General features: G+C 50.0%; 1 protein-coding gene across 4 annotated transcripts in view; it reads left to right on the top strand.

Moving 5' to 3' along the window:
* Liprin-gamma (liprin protein kazrin) overlaps positions 1-16,798 on the top strand; it is a 148,607-nt gene that overhangs the window by 124,010 nt on the left and 7,799 nt on the right. For all 4 annotated transcript variants that reach the window (XR_016289132.1, XR_016289133.1, XM_089573925.1 and 1 more), the window contains exons 5-13: positions 2,148-2,308; positions 3,135-3,281; positions 3,930-4,101; positions 5,452-5,727; positions 8,281-8,561; positions 12,420-12,532; positions 12,686-12,845; positions 13,656-13,832; positions 14,249-14,415. Coding sequence is in view for 2 of the 4 variants with exons in the window: in XM_089573925.1 (XP_089430051.1) it covers positions 2,148-2,308; positions 3,135-3,281; positions 3,930-4,101; positions 5,452-5,727; positions 8,281-8,561; positions 12,420-12,532; positions 12,686-12,845; positions 13,656-13,832; positions 14,249-14,415 (1,654 nt within the window). In the remaining 2 variants the exon portion in view is untranslated. The remainder of the gene's footprint in view (positions 1-2,147; positions 2,309-3,134; positions 3,282-3,929; positions 4,102-5,451; positions 5,728-8,280; positions 8,562-12,419; positions 12,533-12,685; positions 12,846-13,655; positions 13,833-14,248; positions 14,416-16,798) is intronic.

The following is a 16,798-nucleotide window of genomic DNA, read 5'->3' as shown; positions in this document are numbered from 1 at the left end:
AACGCGACGACACACGACGCCAATAAAAGGTTTCACTTTTCCGAAATGCCATTAAAGATCCTCTTATAGTATTTTAGCAACAACATCTCTTTTGAAAACATATTTACTTTTAAAAACGCGCCTGTTAATTACGAAATATTAGTTTTTATAGTGTTCACTACTTGGCCAATAGGAGAGCGAGTCGTCTCTTATTTTGGGCAAACGTTGCACTTAAATGCTTTTCTGCTCGTTTGTTGCAATCATTAGACAATCTATTGAATGTTAGGGCGTTTGTAGTTATCAAACAGCTTTACTTTTTTATTATTTTTTGGCCAAAAGTTGCAGTTCCGCAACAAGTAGCTCACCGCCCCATGATGCTTTGAGCGCCCATGGTGGCTGAAGTGGTCTCGAGGGGTCGCCATGCAAACTCCCATAGACGGGCTGCCAGCTTTCCCTCTAGGTAATAGTAAGAAACTCTATGACTAAGACACCTTCCTTTTATTCAATTTATTTGTCCCTAGCCTGCACACCCGTATAAGGTTACACTCTAAACATGAATACGCCTGTATGGGTGTAAAAAGGGAGTAAGCTGTCATCTAGCGCACTTCCTTTTAAGGCGGAAGCCTCTAATGCCTCATCGTTGTAAGCAGGAGTTGTCGACAGAAATGTCACGCTTTTCAATTGGTCGAAACGGTCTTGACGTCACAGTGCGCGAATTTCAAACGGGCCAATTGTACTTTGGCAAGTAACCGTCCAACCAATTAAAGGGATCGTATAGTGATGCTCCAAGTAAGTGGGAAGAGTTTGGTTAATTGCTTAATCACCCAATTAGCCTAATTAACCTTTCTAAACAGGCCAGATAAATAAACAAAACCGAGTAGGAAATTGGTCGAGTTCGGGAATCGAACCCCGGTCTCCGGAGTGCGAGACGAGCATGCTAACCACTCCGCCATGCCAGCTCGATGGTTTTGAATGAACAAAGGCGCGTCTAGTGAATACGGTGTCTTCGTTCACTCCCATTTATCCTCCCTTCCCTTACGGCGAGGTTCAGGTGTCCACCGAGATACGCGAGTCCTCCCTTCCCTTACGGCGAGGTTCAGGTGTCCACCGAGATATGCGAGACAGATACATTTCCTTTCTTCAAAAACCAATTTACCGACGAGCAAGGCGTAGAACCGAACGGGCGGTGGCGTTCTGTGGACTCCCTGGCAGCGTTGCAAGAAGCTGTCGCGTTCCACTCTTAAGGCCCGTTCACACTTGCCAAAAAATCCGGCGAGCGAAGCGGATTCGGCCGCTTTTGACGCCGAGCGACGCGGAAAGCGGCGCGGCGAGGGCGATCGGGCTGGACCCATTTCCGCCGCGCGGCGACCAACATGGCGGCGCTCTTCGAAGCCGGACCCGTCGCTTCGGATTGAATTCTCCTCGTTGTTGCTGCCTTTTTCAGTGCGTTCACTGGCCAGAAATTCGGCACAGGTCTTTCGCTTCGTGTCATCTCGCCTCTACGAAGACGTATAAGTGATAAACTTGCTTTATTTTTTTTATTCAGAGGGACGATTCTGCCGCTTCTAGGCTTAACAGCAGAGTCGGTTTTTGGACAGTAATGGTTCCCGCCCTGACAACCAGATAGCGCCACTATAGGTAAAGTCTATTTTGGCGTCTGTGCTAGCAAACGCTGAACTAAAAGTGAGAATGCGCCTGCGTTTAACGTACGTAAGCATGCATACGCTTATGGTACGTAGACAGCGTAAATTTATGCTCTTTTGTCACTATATCTGTGTATGCCGCTATCAGCGAAGCGGTGTGGAAAGGCGAGAAACAGCAGCGGCACGGCGGATCCGCCTCGCTCGCGCGTGAACAAGTGAGAACAGGTCCTTGTTTTTGCAGCGAGCGAATCCGCTTCGCTCTCCGGATTTTTGGGCAAGTGTGAACGGGCCTTTAGAGGCGAAGCTTAACATCTTAACGACACATCAGTGACACAAGCAGCAGCACCGCGCTTAAGGCTTTCGCCTAACCACACTTTAGGTCAACAAAGTGCCCCCCTGAATTTTTATAGAAGAGAGAGGGGAGTTTACTCCCTTTTTACTCCCTTCTGTTTAGAGTGCACTACCTTCTCAAGAGTGCGCGCTGTCGAGCGCTTACGGGGTTCTTCGACGGTGCTCCGTTCGCAGCCCTGAAGCAAGACCGCAAGCGTCTGAAAGCGGAGAAGTTCGACCTGCTGAACCAGATGAAGCAGCTCTACGGCACGCTGGAAGACAAGGAGAAGGAACTGCGCGACTTCATCCGCAACTACGAGCAGCGCATGCACGACAGTGACCACAGCCTCAAACAGGTATGCGTGTGCCTAAAGGCATGAATACAGTTCCGAATCAGTGCACGAAACGCCCTGACGAAAGCCAAGAGAACCTGTCGCCTTCCCAACGGCAGAGGTAATCGGCCCAATATGGCAAATGGATGGTCTCGCCCTGGTCCTTTGTAGGACCAGCCATTACCAATACATTTCCAGTATTGGGCTGGTTATCTGTGCTGCTTTGTTTATTTGTATAGATTGCAGTGACCATTTATTTCGTAGCCATTCCACATCTCTCCATAACATACAGTATGCAGCTTTGGACTCCTACAATGCTGCGCGCACATTTTAGTCGTAGGCGTTCAATTATGCAGTCGTACTGTATCGGTCGCAGCCCCGGCTGTTCTCTTCGAGGCTTCTTTCTCGTGCTTTATTCGGGACTCTTGCAAAATTTTTAGTAGGTACTCACACTTGGTCCCCTGCATTGAAACCGTGAATGCCTATGCAGATTCCTCACTCAACAAAGGGCACGAGCACGTCCTCCGCAAAGTTCATACTAACAATCTCCTCCCCTGCATTAATGCTCCGCAACCTGGGACGGCGTGAATCAGCTCGTTGTCCCTACTGTCCGCAGATCAGGGCAGGCACAGCACAAGTCCTGTACACGTGTAAAACTGTTATTACTTTCCGCTATTTCCCATACTCTGGCCATTCCTTCTCGAGTGCTTGTAATCATTCTCAAGGAGTACAGCCGTGGACGCCGGGCGCCACTTTATCATTGTAATGACGTTTGCCAGTTCCTGGATGTGATGTGACCCTGCAGCTGCCACCCCAGGGTTGTTGTTCACAGCTGTGTTCGCGGTTTCAGTTGGCGCAGGAGAGGGAGGAGTGCGACCGCGAGCGCTGGAACCTTCTGAAGCACGCACGGGACGAGGCAGAGCGCAGTGTGGCTCTACGCGCCCAGCTGGGCATCAAGGAGGCCCAGATCAAGCAACTCCAGGAACAACTGCAGCAGGTATTACGAGTTGTGGATGCAAAGCTGAGAGACTTCTTTGCCCCATGTGACTGCATTCACAGCTTTAATGGTTTCACTGTTACAACAAGCTGACATTACCAGAGTGAAGTCTTACCAATCGTTATGTTTACATAATGGGCCACGTACAGCTTTCGACAAAGGTCGTCAGGCCAAGGGCTCCCTGCTGAACTATGTAGTGGCGCACTTACGGTAGTCTGGATAGCTGAGAGACCTGTCGCTCTCACTCATCTAGCGCTTTGGTTGCATCAGCGATGTCGGAGGTGTCGTTCTGCGGCTGAGTAACGGTTTACAGTAATCATTCTACATTTGCTGCCTGACTGCGATCAGCACGCACAAGCCGCAAACCGTTTGCCTCTGCATATAGTTTACATTCACCCAACGACAACAGAGGGTGCCTTGGCCAAGACACTTTAGTGAAACAAGGGGCCTCACAAAATGCACAGCGCTTTACAGTCCTTTCTGTCAACAAATGATACCAGGCTTCGTAGACTGCACAGTTGTAAATGTCTCTAGGAGGTAGGTGTCAAGTTTGAGGTGTGGTTAGCTGCGTATGTGCATGGGCTTCGTCACCAGATGTTTGTTAGCACTAGCACTGCAGGATGTTGAGGCCAACGCTGCCTCGTGCAGGTTCAGGAAAAGCTGACGTACCTGTCAGACGTGGAGAGCCTTCAGGGCGTCGCTGGAAGCAGCAACGGCTTCCAGCAAGGCACTCTGTCTCGAAGAAGCTGCCGCAGTCCCGCTCTTGGAAGTGAGCCGCCCGTAGTTACCCTGGCGTACGACTCCAGTCCCAGCCACCACGGTATGCACCCGAGCCATGTGTGACGGAATGCTTGCGTATGCTTTAGCTGTAGATATGGGCTTTCGTAAGCCCTGGCCCTCCACTCGTTAAAGCGCGAGTGGGCATAATTTAAATGAAAGACTATGACAGGCGAACATTGTAATGCTTAGTATTGAAGAAGCGTAGCTTGTTGGGCCAGTTGGTGCATGGAATGTAGAAAACCAGCGAAAAGGACGCATGCACAAGGAGGAGAAGTACACAGGACAACGCTGTCCTGTGTACTTCTCCTCCTTGTGAATGCGTCCTTTTCGCTGGTTTTCTACATACCATTGTAATGCTGCATGCTTTCCTAGATGTGTACCGTTGTAACACCTGTTTGGCTGCACTGATTACGTGCGAAGAAAGGAAAGATATGGAAGCCTTGGGCTCCGCCACTTGTGGCACAAGCGTTCGTATAACGCAGGAAACGTTTTGACGATGCGTGTTTATTCTGCGAACAGGAATCAGGTATGTAGGACCTGCTAGCCTCTGATAATGTGCCTGGTTGTGTGATATATAATGGTTTGTTCTAGATATCATGCAATTTTTAGGAATCTACACAAACAATCCTCTGTCATCCCCTTGCCCCCTTCGCTGCCTACTGCGGTTGCCCTTAGTCTGCGTTACAACATTCGCGGGACGTGGGGTGTTGACGTCAGCCCGTCGCACTCCTAAATTAGTCGTTCTATAACCGGAGCAGTCTAGACTGACATTACGAGTGACGATTCCCACAAGCGACGCGTTCTAGTGCTAGTGACAGTTTCAAGCAAAACAAGGAGAGCACGCGATAAAGCGTATGCTTAGCCGCGTGAAAGTGATGACCATGTCTATAGCTGGCTGAACCGATGGGCCCTTAATTTCCGCCTCCATTCCCTCCGTATGCTATTATTAGTAAGCACTGCCACTTTCATCTTAACAGTACACCACAGCCATCAGAAAAGGAATGTGGCTGGTACATCATCTGATCACCAGTCATTTTCTTTATCAATGATCACAGCATGACTCTTACTCTCCTTGGCTTAAGAGTCCCGCAGTCAGCCCGCGAAACTCTCTAGAAACGGTTTCTAACACGTACTAGAAAGTTACTCTGCAAGCTTAAATGTCACCAGCAAACACCATCAACGTTATTAGCCTCCTCAGTGCACTGCAGAACAAATAGCTCCTGCAGTTGTCGTGTCTGTCCGTATGATTAGCTCATTAGGGAGGGACTTGTGATGCAAGTTCCCGCCTTACATTTCTGCTCAAAATGCGTGTCAATGTTCTATTTTTGTGTCCCCAAGTTCCCTCTCGCATTCTCTTTTCGTTTCCTCCTACCCCATCGGCGTAATGCAGCAGCGAGCAGCGGCAGCGGGGCCATGGACAGCCCCAAGAAGTCGCCCGTGTCGGCGGCGTCGGGCTCCTCCGCCCTGCCGGGCCTGTCTCGCTCCGCCGAGGAGATCTACCAGAGCAGCGGCTCATCGGACAACAGCGCGCCGAGGGGCGGCGGCGCGCCCGGGAAGCCCAAGAAGCGCCGCGACGGCCGCTCGCCCTGGGGCTCCATCTCCAGGGTGTTCCTCAGGGCGCGCCAGAGGAAAGCGCTCGAGCCGACACTCTACGGCAGCACCACGGGTGAGCGCATCTTCCCGCGCTCGCACCTACACCCGGCATGCAGGCTATGCTCTCTAAACCAAAACCGGGTAAAACGGGAATAGTTACAGCACTTAGGCCTAGGTTGCGTGGACGAACCGTAGCTATATGAGCTATATGTGATTAGAGTCTGAGGGAGTATTGGCTGTTCTTCACTCCAAGCTGGCATCAAGGTCGTGCAGGCCATGCTCTCTAAACCAAAGCCGGGCGAATCGGGACTAATTGCAGCGTTTAGGCATAGCGCCAAATGGTGAGTCCGCGCTTGGACTAACCGAAGCTATAATGACCCCTGCGCGATTAGTCTGAGGGAGTATTTCTTCACTCCAAGCTGGCATCAAGGTCGTGCAGGCTATGCTCTCTAGACCAAAACCGGGCAAAACGGGACTAATTGCAGCTCTTAGGCCTAGCGACAAGTGGTGAGTCCGCGTGCGTGGACGAACCGTAGCTATAATGACCCCTTCGCGATTAGTGTCTAAGGAAGTGTTGGATTTTCTTCACTCCAAGCTAAAAAGGAATACAAGTGTCTCAGTTGTTAATCGCTCGAGAATAACTGCGTTGCTAAAACTGTTCGTCCTCATAAGAACAGTTATCCCTCCGAGAATTAACTGCACAGGATCATCGCCACACTTACTCTCCGCATGGACTAACCGTTCGTCGTGACGACCAAGTGACGCAGTTCCTTTTTATCCGGGTTTTGTCTTCGAGTGTTTCAAGGGACTAATGACTGCGGCAACGCTGTCCCCAAGGACTAACCACTGTGCATATTTCAATCTTTTTGACTCAGTGTTTAGTCGACAAGCATGCAATATTTACAGAAGCCGATCACTCTGATGAGCTCCTTAGTTGGCTCAATGGGGAATACTGCACATGATGCAACTCAATGTACAAGCTCTCGGTACGCGACATATTTGACGTGGCTAGGTCGAATAAAATCTAAAGCTCTATCGAGACTCAGAAATAACGATGCTATACAATGGCGTAATTGATTAATGTTGATTGGAACCGATTTTACATCTATTCTGCCGTTCAGGGGGAAATACCGAGCCGTGCAGAGTCTCGATTAACATGGCATCATCCCTGTGCGTGTTGTAGGTCGATTCTTGGGTAGAAAGCATGTGACTAATGGAGCGCAATCCAATCTCATGGTGAAAGTACAGTTAATTTTGTCCGACAATGCATTTCTTGGTTTGATGGGCAACAATACTCCTTTTTAAATTCATTCTTCTTTTGTTCGTGACACAGACATACTGTGTGGCGAGATAACCGAAATGTCACGAGCTGCGGCACATGTCACTGGAATGCCTGCTCCACAGTGCAGCTCGGAAGGAGCGCATTTTCTGTACTGAAGTATTATATGAAAAGATCTCGCGAGACGCGTGAGTGGCAACTGAAGCCGATAATTCGGTTATTAGCCTGTTGCTTGAAACAACACTTTTGGAGGTAAAAGGCGATCTCATGTTGCTGTGAAATGAGGTGACTGTTTGCAGACTTAGCGCCTATGCGCTGAAATCGCTTTCTGCGCGTCCTGGAGACTCCTGTGCCAGATGCGAAATTTCATACGCTTTCTATAGGCTTCATGGGTACTTGCAGCACCTGGGTTGCGTTGTCCCATGTTCGGGTACACACCCTGTAGCATAGGGCTTTTTTTTTTCCTTTCAAGGAGGTTGTAATTGTTTTGACTTCCTAACTTTTCTTACCTACCTGCTGCGGTGGCTCAGTGGTTACGGCGCTGGACTGCTGACCCGAAAAGCGCGGGTTCGATCCCGGCCGCGGCGGCCCAATTTCGATGAAGGCGAAATTCTAAAGGGCCGTGTGCTGTGCGATGTCAGTGCAAGTTAAAGAACCCCAGGTGGTCGAAATTTCCGGAGCCCTTCACTAAAGCATACCTCATAGCCTGAGTTACTTCTGGATGTTAAACCCAAAGAAACCAAGAAACTTCTCTCACCGTTTAAGGAAGAAATGCATCATTCAGGTAAATTTTGATCGAGGCCCGCCACGGTGGCTCAGTGGTTACGGCGCTCGGCTGCTGACCCGAAAGACGCGGGTTCGATCCCGGCTGCGGCGACTGAATTTCGTTGAAGGCGAAATTCTAGCGGCCCGTGTACTGTACGATGTCAGTGCACGGTAAAGAACCCCAGGTGGTCGAAATGTCCGGAGTCATCCACCACGGCGTCCTCCACCACGGCGTCCCTCATAGCCTCAGTCGCTTTGGGACGTTAAACCACAAAAAACCAAAAAAACCAAATCAAATTTTGATCGAGGGTAATAAGTATCGGACTAAGTAAGTAAGTTAGAAGATAGCCGCAATATTATACACAGTCTTCTGTGGGCAGTCTGTGGGGATGCATTCCTGCAGCATTTGCACCTAGCGTTTCGCGTTTGTATCTCCTTTATTTTTCTAAATAGACACCTTGGAGGGGTATCCATTAAGCACTCAAAATCTACAATACTAGTGTATCAGTCCCTGCCGAAATGAATGACGACGTGGGTACCGTGTGAACTCACAGCCGTCCCCCGGTCTTGTCCTCCTCCCAGGCCCCGAGTCGTCGCCCCAGCACCAGCACCACCACCTGCAGCTCCAGCAGCAGCGGCAGCGGTGCTCGTGGTCCCCGCAGGGGGGCGCCGGTCCCAGCCTGGGCGGGGGACCCCCGCTGCTGTCGCAGGAGGAAGCGGCCGAGAAGCTTCGCCTGCTGGAGGAGGCCCAGGGCACGCCCATGGAGCGGTGGAAGGCCCCCACGGTGCTGGCCTGGCTGGAACTGGCACTGGCCATGCCCCAGTACGGGCCCATGTGCGCCGAGAACGTCAAGAGCGGAAAGGTGGGGCGCACCTCCCACTCGGCGATGTGGCGCGCAGCAATGTGCTTGACAACTGGTATAAACAGGGTGCATGGGTGTGTAAAAGAGTGCAAGAAGAATGATAAGATGTAGCGCTGACATACACCAAATCTTTTATTCTGGTGTGTTCCTGATTAATATGCAGCACGAAAAGAAAGATAAAATTGGCAGTGGTTTAGCTCTGGTTAGACCTGGAGGATTGTAAAAGCAACGAGGTGAGAGAGAGAGGCTGTGGAGAGCACGCGGCAGCGGGGACGGCCCCGGCACGCTAGCTATGCGCCGCTACCGCGCATGCGCTACTGGCGAGAGCGGCGGCGGCACCTCTGAGTCACCCGCGAAGTGACGACGGCTGCGCGCCAGCTGTGCGCCGTGTGACGTCACTGCCTCGCACATGCGCAGTATGGCTTTTCTTCAGCTCCGCGAAATGGCTCGGCGACTCGCGTAGTGCAGCTTTCGCAACAAAAGAAGAAGGAAACAAAAAAGTGGCATGGTTTTAACGTAGTTCAACCGAGTAGACTTGCGAAAGCATGTGTTTAGCCTGGTTGTCTCGTGGTTTTGGTTTGCTGGATCGTCGGTACGTCTGGCGACGATATTAGTTCGATAGCAGTGAAGGATGGTTTATTGGGACGTGGGAAGCACCGGCTACGAAGACTTTTGAACAAGTAATCGATGAAGTAGTGGGCCGATGGGCAGCGTCACGAGGAGCAGTTCTCCAGCACGAGCGTCAACCTGCCGCCTCTAGAGCTTCGTCCTCCTTGGCGTGGGCGCATGGCCATCTTCTTCATTCCAGTAGTGTTACGTGATGAAGACGACAATGTGCAGTGCACAGCGCCAGAGTGTGTATACAGGTTCCATAGTAGTACTAGTCATGAAGCCGACCATGTGTAATGCACAACACGATAGTATGTTGCAGTTTAACACGAGGCGTGATCGGCTACGGTGATAGCATAGTGCTCTCGTACAGTGGCCAGCGAAGCTGATCTTTTCGCGCCGCCATGCCATGGGTTCGAAACCCAGTAGCGCCAGTATTTATAATATTTATTTATGGCTTGGCCAAGGTCGCCCTCAAGGTCAAGCTTCGCGCAAACTCGGTGAGCCGGTTTGACTTCATGAAGTAGTGGTTTCACACTAAAATATATTACAAGTCATTGGTCATATACGTTGTGTGGAGGGACATATCCTTCTGTCAGTGGTTATCTGCCTGAGTAAATCCCATAGCCTTTTGAGTGTAGAAGAGTGATTGAAGGACAGCGAGTTCAGTCGCCACCATCCGTGTATATGTCACCGGCTTCTATGTTCTTTGTCATTTGTTTACTGTGCCTTGCTTTTAGGCTAGTTTTTCAAGCTCTGTAGCGTGCGAGATGTAAAACCAGCCAGCCCAAAGAACCATTATCAAGCCAGTCATAGACCGTATAGCTCCGTCAAGTATTCAACGACTGTTCAGGACAAAAACACTCTGAGCGAGAAGCTAGAGAGGTGGCGGCTGTTCTTGCTAGTACTATGCACTACGCTTGTACGCGTTGTACTTGTTCTCAGACCTAGTCGCTTGAATCAAAGGGCAACTCAGCTCTGTTAAACGGGCGGCTCGGCAACTAGCAGGCGACGCGACGTCGGCCGTCATTTTTCCTTAAACCAGAATGACGGGCCAATGAAATGCAGTTTTCTGCAGCGTCACAGTGAAGTCTTTGGTGATAGCGTAGACGATGAGGATGTTGGCTTTGTAGAAAAAGAGTGAGAAGGGGTTTTCATTTGAACTTTCCTCGCCTTTGCACGGTTCGCGTGGCTCCAATATTGTGCACAAACGATCATAACGGTCCGATCTACAGACTGGACTTGCGTATTTGAAATGTTGAAACCTGGTCCGGGGCCCTTTAAGGCGGCACTTAAAGCTTCTTTTTCATTTTTCCCCTCCCTCTTTATTTAGATGGCTCAGGCTTGCCGCCAGCGAGCTCAGGGGAGCTTTCTCGTCAATTTGAACTCTCTATTGCTGTTTGCTCCTTTTTATTTTCCGATGTCCCTGGCCCTTTTTCAGTCTGTTATTATTGAGGATCAATGGCTTTCTATGCCTTCCGCTGTTGCCTCCTGCCGTTCGGCTCACGCAAGCGGTGCTCGTCGACTGATCGCAGGGCCGTTTCGCGCGGCCATTGACCGCGACCGTTGCCAACAAAGCGTCGTGATCAATCGGCCATGAAGCCATTTGGCGGCGCGATGCACTCGTCGTCGTCTTCCAGTCTGACGCCTGTCTATTGGCCCTGGCGTCGCTCGCTTCGCGAATTATATATCGAAACGCAGCGGTGCAAGCCGGGGCGGGCCTGGAGCTCAGCCAAAGCGCAGTCCGTCCTTGCTTGTGCTGCTGGCGCGAATGTGCAGCCCTGTCAGCTAAAGAACAAGCAATTGTTTTCGGAAAGAGATTGGCCTAGAATGGGGTCGCTACTGTAAAGCGTGCGTTACAGAGTCCCTGTCAGCCTTGCCGGCGCTGCTGTATTTGATATTCGATTATCGACACGGTCTATGAGCTAATGAGCGAAGCATGTGACAGATAAAGCTGTAGTCAGCTAATGGGGTCGAGTTGCGGATCGGTTTTTATGTAGGACAGCTGATGCAAGAATAGCTTGGTACTCAATCAACTGGTTGCTTTCGACTGAAATTGCCGGCTGAAACTGCCACGAAACAATAGCGTGCGGAATACATATACAGTGCGGTACGATACGATGCGATGCGACAGGATACGACACGATACGTTGCAATACGATACGACACGATTCGATGCAATACGATACGTCGCGGTATGGCACGGCACGGTGAGGTACGGTACGCTACGGTGCGGTGCGGTACGGTACGGTACGGTACGGTGCGGTGCGGTACGGTACGGTACGGTACGGTACGGTACGATGCGGTACGGTATGGTGCGGTACGGTACGGTACGGTGCGGTACGGTGCGGTACGGTGCGGTACGGTGCGGTACGGTGCAAAACGATACAATGCAATAGGACGTGACACTAACGACGGTTTTGCTTACAATAATTTGGTCCTGAGTTGATTCATTTTTTTGCGATTGAAACTGCCAGGTGGAATGACCATGCGGTACAAAGCTTATGAAAATAAAAAATAGAATCATCGCGCCGTCGTTCGTGTACTTTCTCTTGTCCCGTGGCTGCGCCAGCAGGTAGTGTAAGTCTACAATTTGAGGGATTAGCCGGTGTTTTGGGTATGCCATGTCATTTTATTTCAGCAATTTGCAAGGCGCATGTGTTTTAGCGAATCAGGTGTGGATTTTCCGCGATTGATCCGTATCGTAATGCCGACCGTTTTTGTGAAGCCACGTATGCTGTGGCGTGCATAACGTCACGTGGTATTAATTAGATACGCAGGGGACAGCTTGAGGCGTTCTGTGCTGGAGCGGTTGACTCCCGCTCACAGAGGTTTTTTTTTTTTTTTGCGTTCCTGAAGTAAAACGGCGACAAATTTCGCGTCCTGTCAGGTGTGCGCTAGTAAAAGCCGCAGAGTCCTTAATTCATCAGGCTGAGTCACCCGTACCCAGCTTTCTTTAAAAATGGGTGTTGACACTTTAATATATTCTAAGATATCCCACACGTATTTATTTATTGGATAAAATTTTCCTTCACAATCAGAATGATAGTGCATGGCATATCTTGTACACCCCTAAAATCATCGATTTATAGCTGCAGTCGAGGCTAGTCAAGGGTAAGGCTGGTAGGAGTCCGACCTCTCGCTGCTTGATTTCTGTGACTGTCAAATGATTTCGTTCTACGGATATGACTTCCTGCTTTCCTTGCATCCCTCATCTGGGCGCAACATCTCATCTTTCTGACCTTCCAGATTCTACTAGAGCTGTCCGACGCTGAGCTCGAAGCAGGACTGGGCGTGACCAACGTCATGCACAGGCGAAAACTGCGCCTTGCAATCGAAGAGCACAGGGAACCCTCCATATGGTACGTGGCACCATCATCATTTTGTTTTGCTCAAGAGCGACAACTGGCTTACCTGTATTGCATCACAGAGGGAAATGCCGGATCTTCAGGAGTATGTATTCCACGTCACTCTGGGTAAAATGTGTGTATGCGCCCCCCCCCCGGTGTTTGCAGCCCGTACCCCAAGATGTGCCTGGTGACACACACGTGGGTGTGCGGCGAGTGGCTGTCCAGCCTGGGCCTGTCCGCGCACGCGGACAGCTTCCGCGCGCAGCTGGTGGACGGCCGCGTGCTCGACACGCTCAGCCGACGCGACCTCGACAAGAGGCTAGGGGTAAGGCTATAAACGCTTATTATTCCTCCACTCCTCGCTGTCCACTCCTACTCCTCCGGAACTCGCTGTCAGCCTTATTAAAGGTTATCGCTGTCGTTTGGAGCGAACGGGACCGATAAATAATTCCTGGTGGGCTCACCTATAGTTACCGACAAAAATCGCAATGTTGGGAAGAGGCACCGAGTGGCCAGATAATGTCATGTATTCCGTTCAACTTTCTCGCGGAAGTAAAATGCATTAGCGCACTTTAAGATGAGGTGCACTTTCACTACTTCGCACCTTGTGCATCGCAGTTAATACTGAAGAGCTCCCATGATCTCTCGACAGCACATTCCGCATATCTCGAGCGTCCTGGGAGCGTATTCTGCAACAACTTTTCCCAATTCATTTCTGTCTCACTTCTACCATTGACGGTAACTAATACGCAACATTTGCAGGTCAGCAACTCAGAACTTTCTCAACACAAAATTCACTAACGTGCAAAGAGTTGAAAATCACGATGTAGGTGCAATACTTGTTGTGAAAGCGTGTTTTTTTTTCTCTCGCTGGTTTGGGTAGGCGCTCTTTCGCTTTGCTGCTCGTGTTTGGCAATGAACAGATAAAACGGCATAAAAGAGGAAGTTTGCACTGTGTATGGCTCGGTGTACGGAATAGAATGGTGTATCGCTGAAAGTACTCTCATGAAGAATGTAAGTCTCCAAAGTCGAAGACAGACAATACGTATACCTAACCGGGCCGAAGGAATCCATGTACAGAAACGGCGACCTCCTCTGCCTGAGCTCATGCATGGACGACGGACCGTGTTCGCAGATGACGAACCGGCACGAGCAGACCTCGCTGCTTCGTGGCGTGCAGCTCCTGCGCGCCCTACGCTTCGACCTGCGTGCGCTGGCGCACAGGAGAGCCCACTGCCGGCACCTGGACGTGGACCCCCTGGTGTGGACCAACCAGCGGTTCATCCAGTGGGCTCGCTCCATAGACCTAGGGGTGAGTCGGCCGTGGTGGTAGTACCCAAGTTCCGATGATACGCGTTTGGCTGATGGCCATCCACTCTCGTCAAAACTGATTAGCCACACTATCTCAAGAGAGCCGACGTCGCCATCCCCGTATCCCAGGCAGCGCAGGGGATCGGCCCAATATTGGAAAAGAATGGTCTCGCCAATGTTTGCCAGTTTTGCTAATGTTTTGCCAATATTGGCCTATTACCTGTGCTCCTTGGGATGCTCGATCAATTAAAGGTCAACTCACGCATTGACGAAACACACTGCTCTCGGTAAAAATGGCGTATCTGTCATCGTCGTGGGACACTGATCTGTCAGTCCAGCTTCGACGCTCTCGCGCTTTTATTTGATATCGCTTTATTTATATTATTTTATAAAGTGTTTTTGTGTCGCGTGGCGCAGGAGTACGCCGAGAACCTCCGCGAGAGCGGCGTGCACGGAGCCCTGGTGGTGCTCGAACCTTCCTTCACGGCCGACACGATGGCGCAGGCCCTGGGCATCCCCGTCTCCAAGAACATCATCCGGCGGCACCTCACCACCGAGCTGGAGAACCTCGTGCAGCCGGCCAGGTATGCACACCACGCGCACTCGAGAGCGCTCTTACTCGAGTGCGAACGTTGCAGCGCCGATTGGTCACTGTTCTTAAGCTTCGTAAAGCACGGGTATTTCTTCACGCTCTTGTTTAGAGGAAGTGTGTGCGTGTTAGTACACTTGTTGGGCACCACAATTCCGGTATGCTTCCGCAGCCAACCTGGGAGCACTCTGGCTGCGGAAGCTCTCCGGAATCGCACGCATTTTAAGGCGTAAGCCTTTAATGGCTCATACTGTCGTCCGTTAGCAGAGGGTGTCACATGCGTTTAACTCGGGAACTAAAAAAAAAGATAGAAGGAAACCAATGGTTGCTTCAGATAGGGGAGGATGAAATAAACCTAGAAGCCAAGTTTAATGACTATAGATTTACTATTTAATTAATTATAGGCAAAAATGTCTAAATTGCGTCGAAATAGCGCGGAGCCATGAGAACGGTGTGACGTCACATCCACCGGAAGTTCACACGGCATAATGAAAATTATCACAGAATGGTCGGAAAAACGTCGGATTTGTCAAATTAGATAGAAAAATGTGTAATTAAACGTAATTATCACTTAACATCCCCGAAAAACGTATAATTTGGGTATTGACATAGCCACGGGAACGGTGGGACGTCACATCCACCGGAAGTCGTCACGGCATAGTGTCCTCGGCTTTCGCCTCTGAACACTTTAGTTGCCAAAGTGTCCTCGCAAATTTTTGACGAGGAAGTGGAAAATAATGAAAAAGCTGGAGGAAGTCCGATTGCATTTCGCGAAGAGAAAACTCCGTACCCAGATTATTTAGCACAAAGTAAACATATTACTTCGGCAACTGCCAGCTTCCTACTACGTAATTTATTGTATTCATATATCGCCATTACTTTTCCGAGCTGAGCTTGGCGCATGATAGCCTTAGCTGCTTATGCGCCATTAAACCCAACGCAACACAACAACTTTTCCGAGCTAGCCACAATCTGTGAATGAAGTACTATTTTGTGATCATTTAGCCCTCAGAACTCGATCGATTATAGTTGGCGTTTCTGTAGGCTTCTGATCTTTGTAACAATGATAACTACCACAGCGATTCACAACTGATGAGGCGACCTCTAAACACTATATGTATCAGCAGCGCGAACACAAAACAGGAAGGAGAAGATAGTACAGAGCGCTGAAAAAACTGCGGCTTCCAAAACCACTGGTGCCATTTGCCGTCAATATTTCCCGTGTATGTATTAGGTTCCAATCTCAGAGGTTGCTGAAACTGTAGTGAGTAGGCTTAGCAAATGAGTTTATATCGATACGTTTATAAATGTTGGAGACTGCACGCCATAGACCTACTAACGTTTTATATCACTTCTGTGTGCCAAAATAAATTAATTAGAGAACTGACGCATTCGCACTCTTGCAAACAATTGGACTATACTGCAAGCGCGAATTCAAGATGGACGGCACCCGTTAACAATGAAAAGCGAACATCAAAAAAACTAAACAAACGAACTGGTGTTCTTGGCAGAAAAGCAAACAAAGATATACAAAACAGAAAAAGAGATAAAGGAAGGAAAAACAGAACTAAAAACTCGCTAGCTTGTTTTAACTGGTTTGGTTTGGTTTATGGGGTTTAACGTCCCAAAGCGACTAAGGCTATGTGAGACGCCGTAGTGGGGTGCTCCGGAAATTTCGACCACCTGGTGTTCTTTAACGTGCACTGACATCGCACAGTACACGGACCTCTAGAATTTCTCCTCCAAAGAAATTTAGCCGCCGCGGCCGGGATCGAACCCACGTCTTTCGGGTCAGCAGCCGAGCACCATAACCACTGAGCCACCGCGGCGGCCAGCTTGTTTTAACTATTCAATATATTACAATTATTCAAAAGCTACTACAGCTATCGGATTCTTCCTCTAGGATGCAGCATTCATTCGGCCCAAGCATTTTTTGTAAACCAAAATCCGCAGTCATTTGCTAGGCTTCCAATACAAAAACGCAGGAAGCAAACTACTGTTAAACTCTCGAGCAAACTTGCGCTGTCTGAGGTTTTGACCCTGAGTTACCTTTACGACGCTCGCCTTGTACTTTCGCATGCTGTCTGTGCTACTTCCAGACCACGTCTTCTCCGCTGACGGGCGCAGATTAGCTGTCCAGAGCAACCTACTTGAGGCCGCCGGGAATAGGACTGCCTTACCTTTCGTGAATTTGTTTTCTCTCTCTCTCTCTGAGCGCTCGGTTTACCGTACCGGACGGTAATTACCGAGCAGTCAAGAACACACGCGTAACCTCCATGAGAAAACAACTGTTGCACGAGGAACGCGGCGAAAAGGGCGTGGGCTGCGTTGGTCCCTCTTACGCCGCATCTTCACCGGAGGGACGGAAAAAAACAGTG

This window comes from Amblyomma mixtum, chromosome 2, assembly GCF_055824585.1.
Source record: "Amblyomma mixtum isolate Tamu chromosome 2, ASM5582458v1, whole genome shotgun sequence".
NCBI lineage: Eukaryota > Metazoa > Arthropoda > Arachnida > Ixodida > Ixodidae > Amblyomma > Amblyomma mixtum.
The sequence above is the reverse complement of the archived record's forward strand: the minus strand, read 5'-3'. Positions and strand labels throughout refer to the sequence as shown.